We start from the raw sequence: 16,570 nt of genomic DNA on the forward strand, positions 1-16,570 counted from the left end.
AAAAGAAGATTATACTTTCCCACTACACATATTATCAAAGTTTTAATCTTTAGCACTCTAAGTGTTGGCAAGGGAGTAGGGAAGCAGGAGTGCTCTTTCACTTGGGAGGGAAATTGGTCAGTGTTTATGGATATTCAAAATCCAAGTGCCCTTTAACCCAGTCATTCTACCGCTCTGAATTTACAGAACTACACTTTCTCAAAAGGGTGTAGCACTGCACACCACATGCTTCTAATGGCAAATGCCAAATAATAACATCTTCATCAACATGGGGATAACTAAATACATTCTTTAAACATAATTAGTCTAAGTACACTGATAAAAATATATTGCTGGACAAAGGAAGCAAATTGCACAACAGTATAATATAATCCCATTTATGAACATATGTGGTTTAATTACATATAGACTTTGACCCCCATAAACTAAATGCTGGTAGGATACGCAAGACACTCTTCATTCTACTTATCAGCAGAAAGTGAAATTAGAGAATATGAACAGAAGTTTCTATTTTTCTTTTACTTTATACCTTTCTGAATAGTTTGAAACTTTTTTTTTCTTTTTGGCTGTGCCACGTGGCTTGTAGGATCTTAGGTTCCTAACCAGAGATCAAACCCAGGTCCCCAGCAATGGAAGGATGGAGTCCTTAACCGACAGACCACCAAGGAATTCCCTGAAACTTGTTTTGGGGTTTTTAAGTCATGAGTATAAATTTTATAAGTTTTCACTTTCTTAGAACAGATGACTGGATTTCTGCATCAGCCAAGGGCCTTTCTTCCTTTACTACTGAAGCTATTACAATATACTAGATCTTTTTAACTGTGGTTGATTGACAATGTTCCTTTCCTCTGTACAGCAGTGATTCAGTTTTACATATATGCACTTTTTAAAGAATATTCTTTTCCACTGTGGTTTATCATAGGATACTGAATATGTTTCTGTGCTCTATAGTAGGACCTTGTTGTTTATCCATTCCCTATGTAAAGCTTGCCTCTGCTAACCCCACCCTCCCCCACTTTGGCAATCACAAGTCTGCTCTCTGTCTGTGAGGCTGTTTCTGTTGCACAGATAGGTTCAATTGTGACATATTTGAGATTCCACATAAGTGATGCCACACAATGTATTGTCTTTTACTTCCCCCATTGGACATATAAACTTTTCTTTCATATTCAGTGCCTTGTAACTCCTCTCTCATCCACTCTCTTCTCCTGACCATTTCCTGTGAGCCTGTTCTCACCTCATCCCTCACCTGTCACGCTGGGGCCAGATGTTGGCCCTTTTGGTGGAAAAAGGTCAACATTTGGCAGAAACCTTTAAGATCCTGCAGCAGGTCATCTCCAGACATGAGCCCTTCCATCTCAGCATTTCTAACACTGTCAGTTCTTCAGGGCTTTCCACACAGGCCCCTAGCCCCCTACTTAGTTCCACTTCCCCCCTCCCTCCTCCACAACGCTCCCCCCCCCCAAGAAGGATATGGCTAATCTCCTCTATCCACTCATTTCTATACATGAGTATGAATCCCCTACTTTATACTTTGGTAATTATAATTCATAGATAATTCTGTAACTCATATATATAACCCAATCTTTTATTTTGTTGCTCCAACTGTTCTAGCTTTCACCTTTGGGAGCACTTTCATCGTGAGTTTTTTTCTTAAGTACTTCCTCAGGCTCTGGCACTGTAAGGGGCTCCAGGCTCATTATCTTGGCTAGTCTCTGCTCCATTACGGGAATCAACTACTGCTCCAAGGAGCCCTGGTTGCGATTATCATGGAATGGTTTTAGAAACTGAATCTTAGCACTGCAAACTGGGCTTGAGATGTGCTCATTGTGACTGGGGTGTCACTGCTTCTAGCCCCTCAGCCTGCAGAGTAATGAAATATGAATGTACACTAACCTATGTATACATGCTGCTGCTGCTAAGTCACTTCAGTAGTGTCCGACTTTGTGCGACCCCATAGACGGCAGCCCACCAGGCTCCCCCATCCCTGGGATTCTCCAAGCAAGAAGGTTGCCATTTCCTTCTCCAGTGCATGAAAGTGAAAAGCGCAAGTGAAGTCGCTCAGTCGTGTCCGACTCTTTGCGAGCCCATGGACTGCAGCCTTCCAGGCTCCTCCATCCATGGGATTTTCCAGGCAAGAGTACTGGAGTGGGGTACCATTGCCTTCTCTAAACTATGTATACATACTTATTTATAAATATCTCTATGTCTCATCTGTATCTATGTTAAGCTAAACATGAGTTCATACAGATGTCTCCAATGCCACCATTACCATATGAATCTTAGCCTCCTCCTGTTTATCTCTAAGTTCCCACCTGACTCCCACCATCTATTATTCCCTTACTGTATTGTTCAACTCCAGCCCACACATATAATGGTTTCAAAACTGTCAACCAGCACCCCCATGAGAAGTAACTCACCTTGACTACATAGCGTATGTATGGTTTCTTCTGCCTTCAGTTGCAGTCTTCATCCCTCTCCAGAGTTAGACAGGTAGGCATATCTTTCCCCACCCGCTTCAGTGAGGTTACTATGGTTACATTGTTTTGTCACAATCAGCGTTTAATCCTGAGATCACCTGACCTCTTACCCTTGCATACATGAAGGTTTGCTCTTTGTAAAGCTTTACAGGATTTGACAAATGTCTAGCGCCATGTATTCTACCATTACCATAATTTAAGAACACTTTCACCACCCTAAAAAACATCCTATGCTTCCCCTCTTCAACCTGCTACCCCTTCCCTCCACATCCCTAGCAACCACCTATCAACAAGGTGGTCAGGTGTGCTGACCACCTCTATAACTTTGCCTTTCCCAGGATGTCACATATATGGAATCACAGACCATGTAGCCTTTTCAGAGGAGCTTCTTACATTAACAACACAGAGTTGTGATTCATTTCTCTCTAGCTATCAAGCTTCATGGCTTGATAGCTCATTCCTTTTAGCTGAATAGTATTTCCCTGTTGGGATGTACCACAGCCTGTTTATCCATTCACTCACCAAAAGACATCTTGTTTGTTCCCAATTTCTGGCAACTGTAAATAAAGTTGCTATAAACACTCACACACAGTTTAAGTCACTTGGGTAAATACCTAGGACCGTGACTGGTGGATCACCCAGGAAGACTATGTTTAGTTCTACCAGCAAACTACTCCCCGCCGCAAGCAGCTATACCATTTTGGATTTCCACCAGCAATGAGTGAGAGCACCTGTTACTCCACATCCTTCCAGCATTTAGTGTCATAGGTGAGCTGGATCTTAGCCATCCCAATACGTGGGAAGTGTTATCTCATTTCTGTTTTAACTTCCATGTCTAATAACAAATAACATGGAGCATCTTTTGATATGCTTACTTGCCATCTATCTGCATATCTTCTTTGGAGAGCTACCTGTTCAGACCCTTTGCTCATTTTTCAACTGATTTTTGTGTCTTTATTGTTGAGTTTTCAGAGTTCTTGGTATATTTTTGACACAAGTCCTTTATTGGATGTCTTTTGCCAATACCCTCCCCCCGTCTGTAATTTGTCTTTTCATTCTCATAGAAAGGCGTTTTTAAATTTTAACAAAATCTAACTAGTTATTTTTAATCTTTCATTTAATCACACTTTTGATGTTTATATCTCATCACCAAAACCCAGGTCACAGAGATTTTCTCCTAATGTTTTCTTCCAGAAGTTATATCGTTTTGTGTTTTACATTTAGATATATGACTCATTTTCAGTTAATTTTTGTGTAAGGTGTAAGGTCTGTGTCCAAGTTCATTTTTGTGCATATGCATGTCCAATTGCTCCAGCATCACTTGTTGAAAAGTCTAAGTTTCCTCCACTAAATTGCTTTTTCATTTGTCAAAAACTAGTCGACTATGTTTGTATAGACCTATTTTTGGGTTTTCTATTCTGTCCCACTGATCTATTCTTTTGTCAATCATAGGTAAGGATTTTAACTTCCAGAAAGAAGAGCCAGTGTCCAAATTTTACACCCAGCTATTTTCTGGGTACCGTTTACCTCTGAAAGGAAAAATTAGGCATTGGAAGGATGTGTGAGTGGAATCTAGGGGAAAGTACCAAAACCATCCAACAGATCAGCATCCTCAAAGTATAAACACAGTTAGATAAGACCAAAAATCTCTGTCAGGAAATACACAACTGTCAGGTCCAAAACATCTTCCTACAGGTTTTTGATGGTCTCAATTTCTCGATGCTGAAGCTCCAGTACTTTGGCCACCTGATGTGAAGAGCTGACTCACTGGAAAAGACCCTAATGCTGGGAAAGATTGAAGGCAAAAGGAGAAAAGAGCGACACAGGATGAGATGGTTGGATGGCATCACTGATTCAATGAACATGAATCTGAGCCAACTTTGGGAGACAGAGGACAGGGGAGCCTGGCGTGTTGGCAGTCCATGGGGTCTCAAAGCATTGGACACAACTTAGCGACTGAACAATAACAACAATTTCTTAATTGAAAGTCACCAATTTTAAAATCATTTCGTTGTTAACAGTAGCTGTTTTACTGTTAGCCAAGAGTTTTATCCAAATTATGCCACTAGGATACATGACATGTCTGCAATTCAGTTTTTCTTACTTTCAGGGATTTTACTCAGAGGCTGGGTGAAGCTGGTATGAAATGTTGACCAGACGTCTTTCTGAACTATAAAGGTTCAAACAACGAGTTTAAAAGCAAAAAGCTATTTTTAATAATATACATACCTAGAAATAAGTAGATTATTTAAAAACCCCTTACAGCCCCTAATTCATTCCTGAAATAGTTACGCTACAGACAGCAGCTATTTACTTAGACCCGTGCTGTCCAATATGACAACTAGTAGCCAAAAATCGTGTAGCTATTTAAATTATAATCTCAGTTCCTCACACCAACCACATTTGAAGTGCTCAGTAACCCCACGTGGCTAGTGGCTACCATATTAGAAAACACAGATTCAGACATTTCCATCATCACAGAGTTACACTAGACCCCACTGCCTTAGACTCTACAACCCCAATCACCTATCATCCTCAGCTTCAGTAAGGATGAGCTACTCTGCAGGTGGTCTAGAGTATCTTGTGATCCAAATATTATATACAGCATAGATAAGCAACAAGATCCTACTGTACAGCACAGGGAACTAAGTTCAATATCCTATGATACTGGATTTGTGGGAAATAGGAAAAAGAATGTATATGTATGTATAACTGAATCACTTTTCTGTACAGCTGAAATCAATACAATACTGTAAGTCAACTATACTCCAATAATACAATGAAGTGAAGTGAAGTGAAAGTCACTCAGTTGTGTCTGACTCTTTGCGACCCCATGGACTATACAGTCCATGGAATTCTCCAGGCCAGAATACGGGAGTGGGTAGCCATTCCCTTCTCCAGGGGATCTTCCCAACCCAGATCTCCCACATTGCAGGCGGATTCTTTACCAGCTGAGCCACAAGGGAAGCCCAACAATACAATAAAATAAAACAAAAATAGAATGTCGTGTGATTCACTTATCCTCTGCTAACATTACACCCAGGAGGCCAGGCAGTTAAGTGACAGATGAATGACTGGCAGAAACTAGGTACTCAAGTGTTTGCCAAATGGTAATTAATGAATGTTCCAGTGGGATGGTAGCAATGTTGGCAACAGACAAAATCCAGGAGCACACCAACATGAAAGGGCCATCACATCATGTTACAGATTTTTTTAAAAGCTCTAAATAACAGCTATGCAACACAGGCAGGTTACTGGCTTATGTTCATACTACCAAGTCCATCAAGTCTAGCCCGTGGCCTGGCACCCACAGCAGCTGTAAAGGGACAAAGAATCTCAGCTTCCTTCCTTCTGTGTAGGCAAAAGTCCACCTCTTTCACCTCTCCGCTCCCTGTCAGCCTCCTCGGCTTTTACACAGAACAGGGCATCACACTTCACTCCTGGCACCCCTGCTCACCCAGAGTATTGGGGGTTTCTCCCCACACCAAGCCAAATACTCTTATGAGGCCAGCTGCATGTCCTACAATTTAACTCAATTCTGACACTGTCCACCTGGAGCTAGGAACTGATCCCACTGGTGAAGGGCCTCATTCCCACAACACTGATTCCCCACCTCTCACAGATATATTAACACATCCTTCAGATGCCAGCCCCAAGCCCAGGTTGTCACCTGTGCTTCTGAGCAATCGCTATTGATAGGAGATGCCATCCTCTTCCTTGGGCTTGCTGAATGTGTCCGACAGCTCACAGAACTCAGTGAAGCGCTTAGACTTGGCAGTTTATTAAAGGACATGATAAAGGATACAGATGAACAGCTGAATAGGAGAACTGCACAGGAGCTGAGCAGCAGCCTGAGTTTCACGCCCTCTCCAGGCATGCTGCTCCCCCAGCACCTCCACCTGTGCAATGACCTGGAAGCTCTCTGAACCCCATACTTTGGGGATTTATGAAGACTTCATCACACATGCGTGACTGATTATTAACACCATTTTTAGTCCTTCTCCCTTCAACAGAATGGGGGGGTGGGCAGGGCTGAAAACCCCAAGCTTCTAATCATGGCTTGGTCCTTCTGATGACCAGCCCCTATCCAGGAGCACACCCAGTGCTGGCTCCTTCAAACAATAGACACCCAGAAACTACAAGGGTTTCTGGAGCCCTGTGTCAAAAACTGAGGTCAAAGAACACCACCAGAACAAGAGCTGCTCCATGTGTTCTTAGGAAAGTACATGGGTTTGGGGAGCTGTGTGCTGGGACTTGGGGGTAGAGATCAATATATATTTTTTCTATTACCTCAGAGTATTTGGGCTTCCCAGGTGGCACTAGTGGTAAAGAACCCACGTGCCAATGCAGGAGACTTAAGAGATGAGGGCTCAATCCCTGGGTCAGGAAGATTCCCTAGAGAAGGAAATGGCAACCCACTCCAGTATTCTTGCCCAGAAAATCCCATGGACAGAGGAGCCTGGAGGGCTACAGTCCATAGGGTAGCGAAGAGTGAGACATGATTGAAGCGACAGCATCAGATCTATATAAACACTTGATTACAAAAATAACATACAATATACAGTTCATTCTTCAAGCAAATATGAATACAATACTCGATATACTGTACTTGGGGAATATCTAGGGTACAAAGACAGATGCCTAAACATTGTTCTCTTTGTTTTGGAGGTGTTTCTTTGGTGGGTATCTTTAAAAAAAAAACTAGCATTCAACCTGTTTCTAGGGCTTTTGATGCTGTCTCTAGCTTTCTTATTTGAGTAAGAGCTATCTTAAAAGGTTGAAAATTGGGGGAAAAGGATCCACATTTGTCAAAACAGATGAACGGTTCTATTTTAAACTGAACTGCCAGCAAGGGAAAGCCAATGATTCAATTTAAATTCCCTTAAATGATTCAATTTAAATTCCCTATTCTTCCACCTAAAAATTATTAGCTTCACACTTTTATACAAAAAAACACATAACAAAAATGTTCCAATTCTCTACAAAGATGAAGTCTCCTACCTTTTTGGTTTTCTTTATCAAATCCTGAAATCTGTTAAAAGAAAACAGTTTACTTTTATTCAACTATTCAGTTATTATTAACAAATCAAAGCAGATTATTAAAAACTAAACAATCCTACCAGTGATTTGTAGAGACTGGATTCAGGACTGATTTTAAAAAGATGCAATAGATTCTGCATAGTAAATACCTTAAAAAAGAAAAAGTACACATATTTCAACAACAACAATTAAGTGATGATTTAAGATGGTTCTGAATATAAGACTAAAAATCATGGTTCAGACTAAATAAGATTATAAATACATGTTAATAACGTGCAATGTAAGCTTTCTCATACTATTAAATAAATTACACTAAACTTTGAGTTCAAAAGGATAAAATTTCTCTTGATCATGTAATTAACCTCCAAATAATTCACATCAAAGCTGATATACCTGGGGCTTCCCTGGTGACTCAGTGGTGAAGAATCTGCTTCCCAATATAGGAGACGTGAGTTTGATCCCTGGTCTGAGAAGATCCCACAACAGAGCAGGTAAGCCTGTGCACCACAATTATTTTATTTAAATTGTGGCCCTTCATTTAACTTACACTAAACTTTGACGTCCCCACTCGACAGGGACCTCAGGGAACCTCTCAGGTCGCCTCAGGGAAGTCAGGCCTCCTTTCGAGTGAGGGGGGAACTCTCAATTGCTCTCGAGTCGCTGCAGGGGAATCGAGAGTCATCTCGCCTAGGGTGGGGAATTGCGTGGTTTTTCTCAAGTTGTGGTGGAAAGCTCGGGGTTCCTCTCAAGTTGCAACGGGGACCTGACGGAACCTCTCGTGTTGCTTCAGGGGAGTCAGGCCTCCTTTCGAGTTGCGAGGGCGTACTTGGGATTGCTCTTGAGTTGCTGTAGGGGAATCAGGTCTCATCTCGAGTTGCAGCAGGAAACTCTACAGCTCACCTGCTACAACTACTGAAGCCCACAGGCCAGAGAGCCTGCACTCCACAAGAGAAGCCCCGGCAAAGAGAAGCCTCATGCTGAAACAAAAAGTAGCCCCACTTGCCACAACTAGAGAAAAGCACATGCAGCAACGAAAACACAGCACAGTCTAAAAGAAATTCCAAAAAAATTTTAAATATCTTTAAAAAATGACACGCCTGACAGAATAACAGAAATGGTTAATGGCTTACAGCTGACACTCAAATATCTGAGTTCACCCATGAACATGTGAGTGAATTCCAGGGTCTCTCAATGGCAATGAAGTTTTAAAATTACTATTGCTTCAAAATGGAAATAAACTAAGTTTTTACTCTCTTTGAAACTACGAATGTTTAAAGCTATTTTAGATATACCTGTGGTCAAACAGTTTGCATAATTTTTTTACTTATTCTGGTTGCACTGGGTCTTTGTTGCTGTGCATGGGCTTTCTCTAGTTGTGGCCAGAGGGGGCTACTCTTCACTGCAGCGTGCAGGCTTCTCATTGCAGTGGCTTCTATTACTACAGAGCATACACTCTAAGGTGTGGGGGCTTATTTGCTCTGCAGCACGGGGAATCTTCCCAGGCCAGGGAATCAAACCTGTGTCTCCCGCAATGGCAGGCGGATTCTTAGCCACTCCACCACCAGGGAAGTTCCTTGAGTAAATATTTTAACATGTATTTCTACTATCATGTGTATTGTTTATTATGTCTACCCTGAGGACATTGATATAATCTTCTGTTGGTTTTCCTTTAAAGAAAATATTTTATGGTACAGAAACCTTTAACTGTGTGAACTACATCAGTGCTATAACTATGTGATTGACTATTATTCATTTAAGTGGCAAAATTGTGAAATATGAGAAACACAGATGAAAGGATCAAAAAAGAATTTGTAAGGCTGGTAAAATTTGGTTGTTTAAATATACTGTATCTATTCATTATTTATTTGCTTAAGTATTTATTTATTTATTTGGCTGGGCTGGGTCTTAGCTGTGGTATGTGAGATCCAGTTCCCTGACCAAGGATTGAACCCAGAACCCCCTGCATTGGGAGTGTGGAGTCTTAGGCACTGAGCCACCAGGAAAGTCCCTATACAGGATATTTAAATTTTAAGTTTTTCCAATAACAACACTTTATTATTGTTAACAACAATAATAACTTCTGAGTATCCCACTTTCGGGCAATTATGGCCAAGATAAACAGCAAAAACACAGGGACAACCCCAAGACTGAACCCTGATGTACACTACAGACTTCAGGGGATAATGAAGTGCCAATGTAGGTTCACTGAATGTAAAAATGTACACAGTAGAAAATGCTGGGGTTGGGGGGAGGCTATGCTTGTGTGGGATCAGGGAGCAGATGCACTGCTTTTTGCTGTAAACATAAACTGCTCTAAAAAATTAAGTCTATTAAAAAAACCCAGAAAGTTGGCTATCTACCTTTCAAATAACAAAGTGTAACTACTATGTTCAATGGTTGATGGAGAGACAGTTAAAAAATAATTAGGAAAAAGCTGTTTCGCTATTTAAGAACTCCACAGGTTTTTAAAAGGTAATTATTCCTCTCTTACTTAATCACAAACAGGACAAGTATCTGAAGAGACTGTAGCAGAGTTAAGAAAGTACACTGTAGATGTAGATTAATGCCCTGGTTGCCACTTACAAATCATGTCAGTTTGAGTAAATCATCTCACCTCTCCAGAGGCTGGATCCTCACCTCTAATCCATCTACTATTTGCTAGTCTCACAACAGATGTTCAAGATAAATGGCAGTTTAGGGTCTCAGACTACATGGAGTGTCAGGTCAATTCTAGCTCCAAAACATCATAATTTTATAAAGACAAAGCAAGCCACCAAGGAACCGGTAACAATGTTAGATTTCATACTCCTTTGTCACATTGTTAACAAATACATGATGTAATTTCAGAGACAAAAAAGAAACAGACCCAGCTATCCAGGGAGCACTTAGCTATTACCTGAGGAAGAAGCTACTAACATAAAGTTCAGAAGAGCAAAGATGTTACCTTTTCTTTTGCCAAGCCACTTTCCGGAAAGAAGACAGAAAGCGAATACTCATAGCCACATCTCTGTAAGTGATCAGCCACTAGAGAGTTGGAAGCTCCTATTAAGAGGGAGCTCTCTTCCACTGAGATGGATGGGGACTGCGCTTTACCATTTAGAACAGGGTGCATCAGTTCGTGAATTAGCTGGTTTCTGAGTTGCGTCTAGAACAAATACAAAAATGAAACAAAAGAGAAAACAATTTCAGCAGGACTTTTTTCCACTGGAGGTACACGGATTTGTCACATGAATTAGAATCCTTCCTTTTATTTCCAGAATGGTTCAAGATTCATGGCCATAAGTTAGGAACCTTCTCCTCCACACTCTATCTTACCCTGTGAGACAAACAGCCCAGTGGGTTCTGGAAAGAGCAGCTTGACTGGGGGTGAGCCACAATGTGGTGAGACTCACTTCACTTTCCAGTTCAGGAACTTTTCATTGGGGTTTCAAATATAGGAGAAAATTCGGCTACTCCCTCAATTCTCTGCAGATTATTGGAGGAGATGAAAATATCTGGTTAAATATGTTAAAGTATATTAATCAAAGTAAAAAAAGGTTCCCAAAAGGGAAATAATATATGCAAGAGAGAAATCAGTAAACCCCAAAACACTTATTAAGATTCACTTTCATGTGGACTATTTATAATTCTAGACACTGTAAAACATAATAATTTTCCTCTATCTTACAAAGGAGAAAATTAAGGTTCAAGGTGGCTAATTTTCTCAAGGTTATAACATGAGCATCATTATTCATTTGGGTTTTAAGAAAATCCCCTAAGTTATTTGAACTAATGGATATTTACTTTAACTATTTTGCACATAATCTGGAAACATACAATTGGGCCGAGTTTAAGAGTACACTGCCTAGATTCATGGCAGTTAAGCAGTAAATAACATCTAAGAAATTGTTATTAATAGAATACAAACAAGAAACAAATGGAGATCTTGTTCCACTTCTTTCTTCTATCCTTTAGCTAAAAAGTAGAAAGTATATACTTAGTAGTGTAGAACAGAATTTATTATATGTATTATATGTATATCTAAAATCCTATAGTAAACAACACTTTTACACTAAACGAATATACATGCTTTGTCTCATCTGATGCAGTTAAGTAACTGAAAAGAGAAAACTATAGCCTTCCACACCAGTAAAATGTAATAGTTTAATTTAATCTGAAACATAGGGAAGAAGAACTATATTCAGATCCAGCTTAATTAAAAGGATTTAAAGTGTCTTGCAAACAAGTACTGAAATGGGTAAGAATTAAATTAGGGATATAAGTAGGGTTAAATGAAAAGAAGAGTAGCAAACAGTGGAATGACATTACAGACGAATTTTCATCAGACAAACACAAAAAGCACACCATCTAGCACTTGCTAGAAGGAATCCAAAAAGTGGCTGGGGGCTTTCCAGAAGCCAATGCAAAATGGGAAATCTATTTTCAGAATTCAAGCCTGCAATGTCCCTAAGACAGAAATAAGGACAGAGCCCTCACCAGAAAATTCGCCTATTAAAAATTTCTCACCCAAAAGCACTGGGCAGTTTGGGATTTTGAGCAGGAGCCCCCTGCTCTCCTTACTTGGCCCTACAATAAACCTTTCTCTGCTCAAAAAACAAAACAAAAAAACTCACAAATGTTGTGGGTGGTGGTGAAGTGGGAGAGATGAAAATTATGGACCCTCAGCATATCCCTCAGAAATTGACAGAGTATAAAACCAACATTACTCTATCCAGTAAGAATCTCACTCAGATTTAACAGACAAATCAAAAACTTTACAGACAAGCAAAAGCTAAGAGAATTCAGCACCACCAAATCAGCTTTACAACAAATGTTAAAGGAACTTCTATAGGCAGGACACACAGGAGAAGAAAAAGGCCCACAAAAACAAACCCCCCAAAATTAAGAGAATGGTAACAGGATCATGAGTGAGTGAGTGAGTGAGTGAAGTCACTCAGTCGTGTCCAACTCTTTGCAACCCCGTGGACTGTAGCCCACCAAGCTTCTCCATCCATGGGATTCTCCATGCAAGAATACTGGAGTGGGTTGCCATTTCCTTCTCCAGGGGATCTTCCCAACCCAGGGATCGAACCCAGGTCTCCCACATTGCAGGCAGAAGCTTTAATCTCTGAGCCACCAGGGAAGCCCTTGAATGGAAATGGATTAAATGCTCCAACCAAAGGACACAGACTGGCTGAATGGATACAAAAACAAGACCCATGTATACGCTGTCTGCAAGAGACCCACTTCAGACATAAAGACACATACAGATCGAATATGAAGGGATGGAAAAAGATATGCCATGCAAATAGAAATCAGAAGAAAGCTGGAGTAGCAGTACTCATATCAGACAAACAGACTTTAAAATAAAGATCATTATAAGAAACAAGGAAGGACACTACATAATGATCAAGGGATCAATCCAAAAAAATACAACAATTATAAATATATATGCACACAATATAGGAGCACCTCAATACATAAGGCAAATGCTAACAGCCATAAATGGGGAAATTAACAGTAACAATAATAGTGGTGGACTGTAACACCCCACTTATGCCAATGGACAGATCATCCAGACAGGAAATAAAGAAACACAAGCTAGAAATGACACATTGGACCAGATAGATAGACTTAATTGATATTTATAGGACATTCCATCTGAAAGCAGAAGAATATACTTTCTTCTTAAGTGCACATGGAACATTCTCCGGGAAAGATCACATCTTGGGTCGCAAATCAAGTCTCGATAAATTTAACAAAATTTAAACTGTATCAAGTGCCTTTTTCAACCACAATGCTACGAGATTAGATATCAGTTACAGGAAAAAAAAACTATTTTAAAAAACACCTGGAAGCTAAACAATACACTAAATAACCAAGAGATCACTGAAGAAATCAAAGAGGAAATAAAAAAAAAATACATAGAAGCAAATTAAAACGAAAACACAATGACCCCAAACTTATAGAGCACACAACAAAAAGCAGTTAAAGGAGGGAAGTTTATAGCAATTCACCTCAAGAAACAAGAAAAATCTCAACAATCTAACATTACACCTAAAGCAACTAGAGAAAGAACAACAACAAAATCCTGTAGTAGAAGAAATCATAAATATCAGAGCAGATATACATGGAATAGCAACAAAGAAGACAAGAGCAAAGATCAATTAAGCTAAAAGTTGATTACTTGAGAAGATGAACAAAATTGATAAACCTTTAGCCAGACTCATCAAGGAAAAAAGGGAGAGGATTCAAATCAATAAATTAGAAATGAAAAAAAAGAAGTTACAGCTGACTCCACAGAAATACAAAGGATAATAGACTACTGCAAGCAACTATACACCAATAAACAGGACAATCTGGAAGAAATGAACAAATTCTTAGAAAGGTACAACCTTCTAAGACTGAACCAATAAGAAATAAACAGATCAATGACAAGCAATAAAATTGAAACTGTAATTTAAAATCTTCCAACAAACAAAAGGCCAGGACCAGATGGCTTCACAGACCAATTCTAACAAACATTTAGAGAAAAGTTAATACCTATCCTTCTCAAACTCTTCCACAAAATTGCAGAGGGAAGAACAGTCCCAAACTTGCTCTACAAGGCCACTATCATCCTGATACCACAATCAGACAAAGATCACAAGAAAATTACAGACCACTATAACCGATGAACACAGATTCAACAATCCTCAACAAAACACTAGCAAACAGAATCCAGCAATGCATTAAAAGGATCATACACCACGATCAAGTGGGATTTATCCCAGAGATGCAAGGATTCTTCAATATACACAAATCACTGTGATATACCATATCAACAAGTTGAAGAATAAAAAGCATATGATCATCTCAAGAGATGCTGAAAAAATTTGACAAATTTCAATATCCATTTATGATAAAAAAAAGAAACTCTCCAGAAAGTGGGCATACAGAGAACCTACCCCAACAAAAGCCCATAATAAAGGCCGTATACAACAAACCCACAACTAATAACATCATTCTCAATGGTGAAAACCTGAAAGCATTTTCTCTAACATAAGGAACAAGACAAGGATGTGCACTCTCACCACTATTATGCAACATAGTTTTGGAAGTCCTAGCCATGGCAATCAGAGAAGAAAAAGAAATAAAAGGAATACAAACTTTAAAAGAAGTTAAACTCTGTTTTCAGATGTACTCTTCAAAGAAAAATCCTAAAGATGCCACCAAAAAAACTACTCGCACTAATCGATGCATTTGGCTTGCATTCCTATACACTAACAATGAAAGACCAGAAAGAGAAATTAAGGAAATAATCCCATTTACCAATGCAACAAAAAGAATAAAACACCTAGGAAAAAATCTATCTAAGGAGGCAAAGTGAAAGAGGAGAGTGAAAAAGATGGCCTAAAGCTCAACATTCAGAAAACTAAGATCATGGCATCTGGTCCCATCACTTCATGAGAAATAGATGGGGAAACAGTGGAAACAGTGTCAGACTTTATTTTTTGGGGCTCCAAAATCACTGCAGATGGTGACTGTAGCCATGAAATTAAAAGACGCTTACTCCTTGGAAGGAAAGTTATGACCAACCTAGATAGCATATTCAAAAGCAGAGACATTACTTTGCCGACTAAGGTCCGTCTAGTCAAGGCTATGGTTTTTCCAGTAGTCATGTATGGATGTGAGAGTTGGACTGTGAAGAAAGCTGAGCGCCGAAGAATGGATGCTTTTGAACTGTGGTGTTGGAGAAGACTCTTGAGAGTCCCTTGGACTGCAAGGAGATCCAACCAGTCCATTCTAAAGATCAGTCCTGGGTGTTCTTTGGAAGGAGTGATGCTAAAGCTGAAACTCTAGTACTTTGGCCACCTCATGTGAAGAGTTGACTCATTGGAAAAGACTCTGATGCTGGGAGGGATTGGGGGCAGGAGGAGAAGGGGACGACAGAGGATGAGATGGCTGGATAGCATCATTGACTCGATGAACGTGAGTTTGAGTGAACTCCGGGAGTTGGTGATGGACAGGGAGGCCTGGCGTGCTGCAATTCATGGTGTCACAAAGAGTCGGACACGACTGAGAGACTGAACTGAACTGAAGGAGGCAAAAGGCCTGTACTCAGAAAAGACTGATGAAAGAAATTAAAGATGATATAAACAGAAACAGATGTCTTAGAATCAATATTATGAAAATGACTATGCTAAACAAAGCAATCTACAGATTCAATGCAATCCCTATCAAATTACCAATGGCATTTTTCACAGAATTAGAACAAAAATTTTTACAGTTTGTATGGAAACACAAAACACTCCAAATAGCCAAAGCAATCTTGAGAAAGAAAAACAGAATTGAAGGAATTAGGCTCCCTGACTTCAGACTATATTACAAAGCTACAGTAATCGAGACAGTATGATACTGGCAGCAAAACAGAAATACAGATCAGATCAATGGCACAGCATAAAAACCCAAAGATAAACTCACGCACCTACCACCACATAATCTGTGAAAAAGGAGACAAGAAAATACAACGAAAAGAAGACAATCTCTTCAATAAGTGGTGCTGGGAAAACTGGACAACAACATGTAAAAGAATGAAATTATTAACATTTTCTAACATCATACAGAAAAACAAACTCAAAATGGATCAAAGACATAGATGTAACACTGGACACTATAAACTCCTAGAAGAAAACATAGGCAGAACACTCTTTGACATAAATCACAGCAAGATCTTTTTTAACCTACCCCCTAGAGTAATAAAAATTTAAAAAAAATAAATAAATGGGACCTAAATAAACTTAAAAGCTTTTGCAGAGCAAAGGAAAACATAAACAAAACAAAAAGACAACTTTCAGAATGGGAGAAAATATTTGCAAATGAAGCAACTGACAACGGATTTATCTCCAACATATACAAACATCTCATGTAGCTCAATATCAAAACAACAAACAACCCAATCAAAAAATGGGCAAAGCTCTAAACAGACATTACTTCAAAGACATAAACACAGTCAAGAGGCACATGAAAAGATGCTCAATATCACTAATTATTAGAGAAATGCAAATCAAAACTACAGTGAGTAATCAGCT

At 39.5% G+C, this 16,570-nt stretch overlaps 1 protein-coding gene across 1 annotated transcript in view; it reads right to left on the minus strand.

Annotated features, from left to right (window-relative positions):
• OFD1 (OFD1 centriole and centriolar satellite protein) overlaps positions 1-16,570 on the minus strand; it is a 60,439-nt gene that overhangs the window by 40,501 nt on the left and 3,368 nt on the right. The window contains exons 2-4 of the mRNA XM_068962284.1: positions 10,465-10,665; positions 7,601-7,669; positions 7,482-7,512 (exon numbers count right to left, since the gene is read on the minus strand). Of these exons, the coding sequence (XP_068818385.1) occupies positions 7,482-7,512; positions 7,601-7,669; positions 10,465-10,665 (301 nt within the window). The remainder of the gene's footprint in view (positions 1-7,481; positions 7,513-7,600; positions 7,670-10,464; positions 10,666-16,570) is intronic.

Source organism: Capricornis sumatraensis, chromosome X (genome assembly GCF_032405125.1).
Source record: "Capricornis sumatraensis isolate serow.1 chromosome X, serow.2, whole genome shotgun sequence".
NCBI classification, from domain to species: Eukaryota; Metazoa; Chordata; class Mammalia; order Artiodactyla; family Bovidae; genus Capricornis; species Capricornis sumatraensis.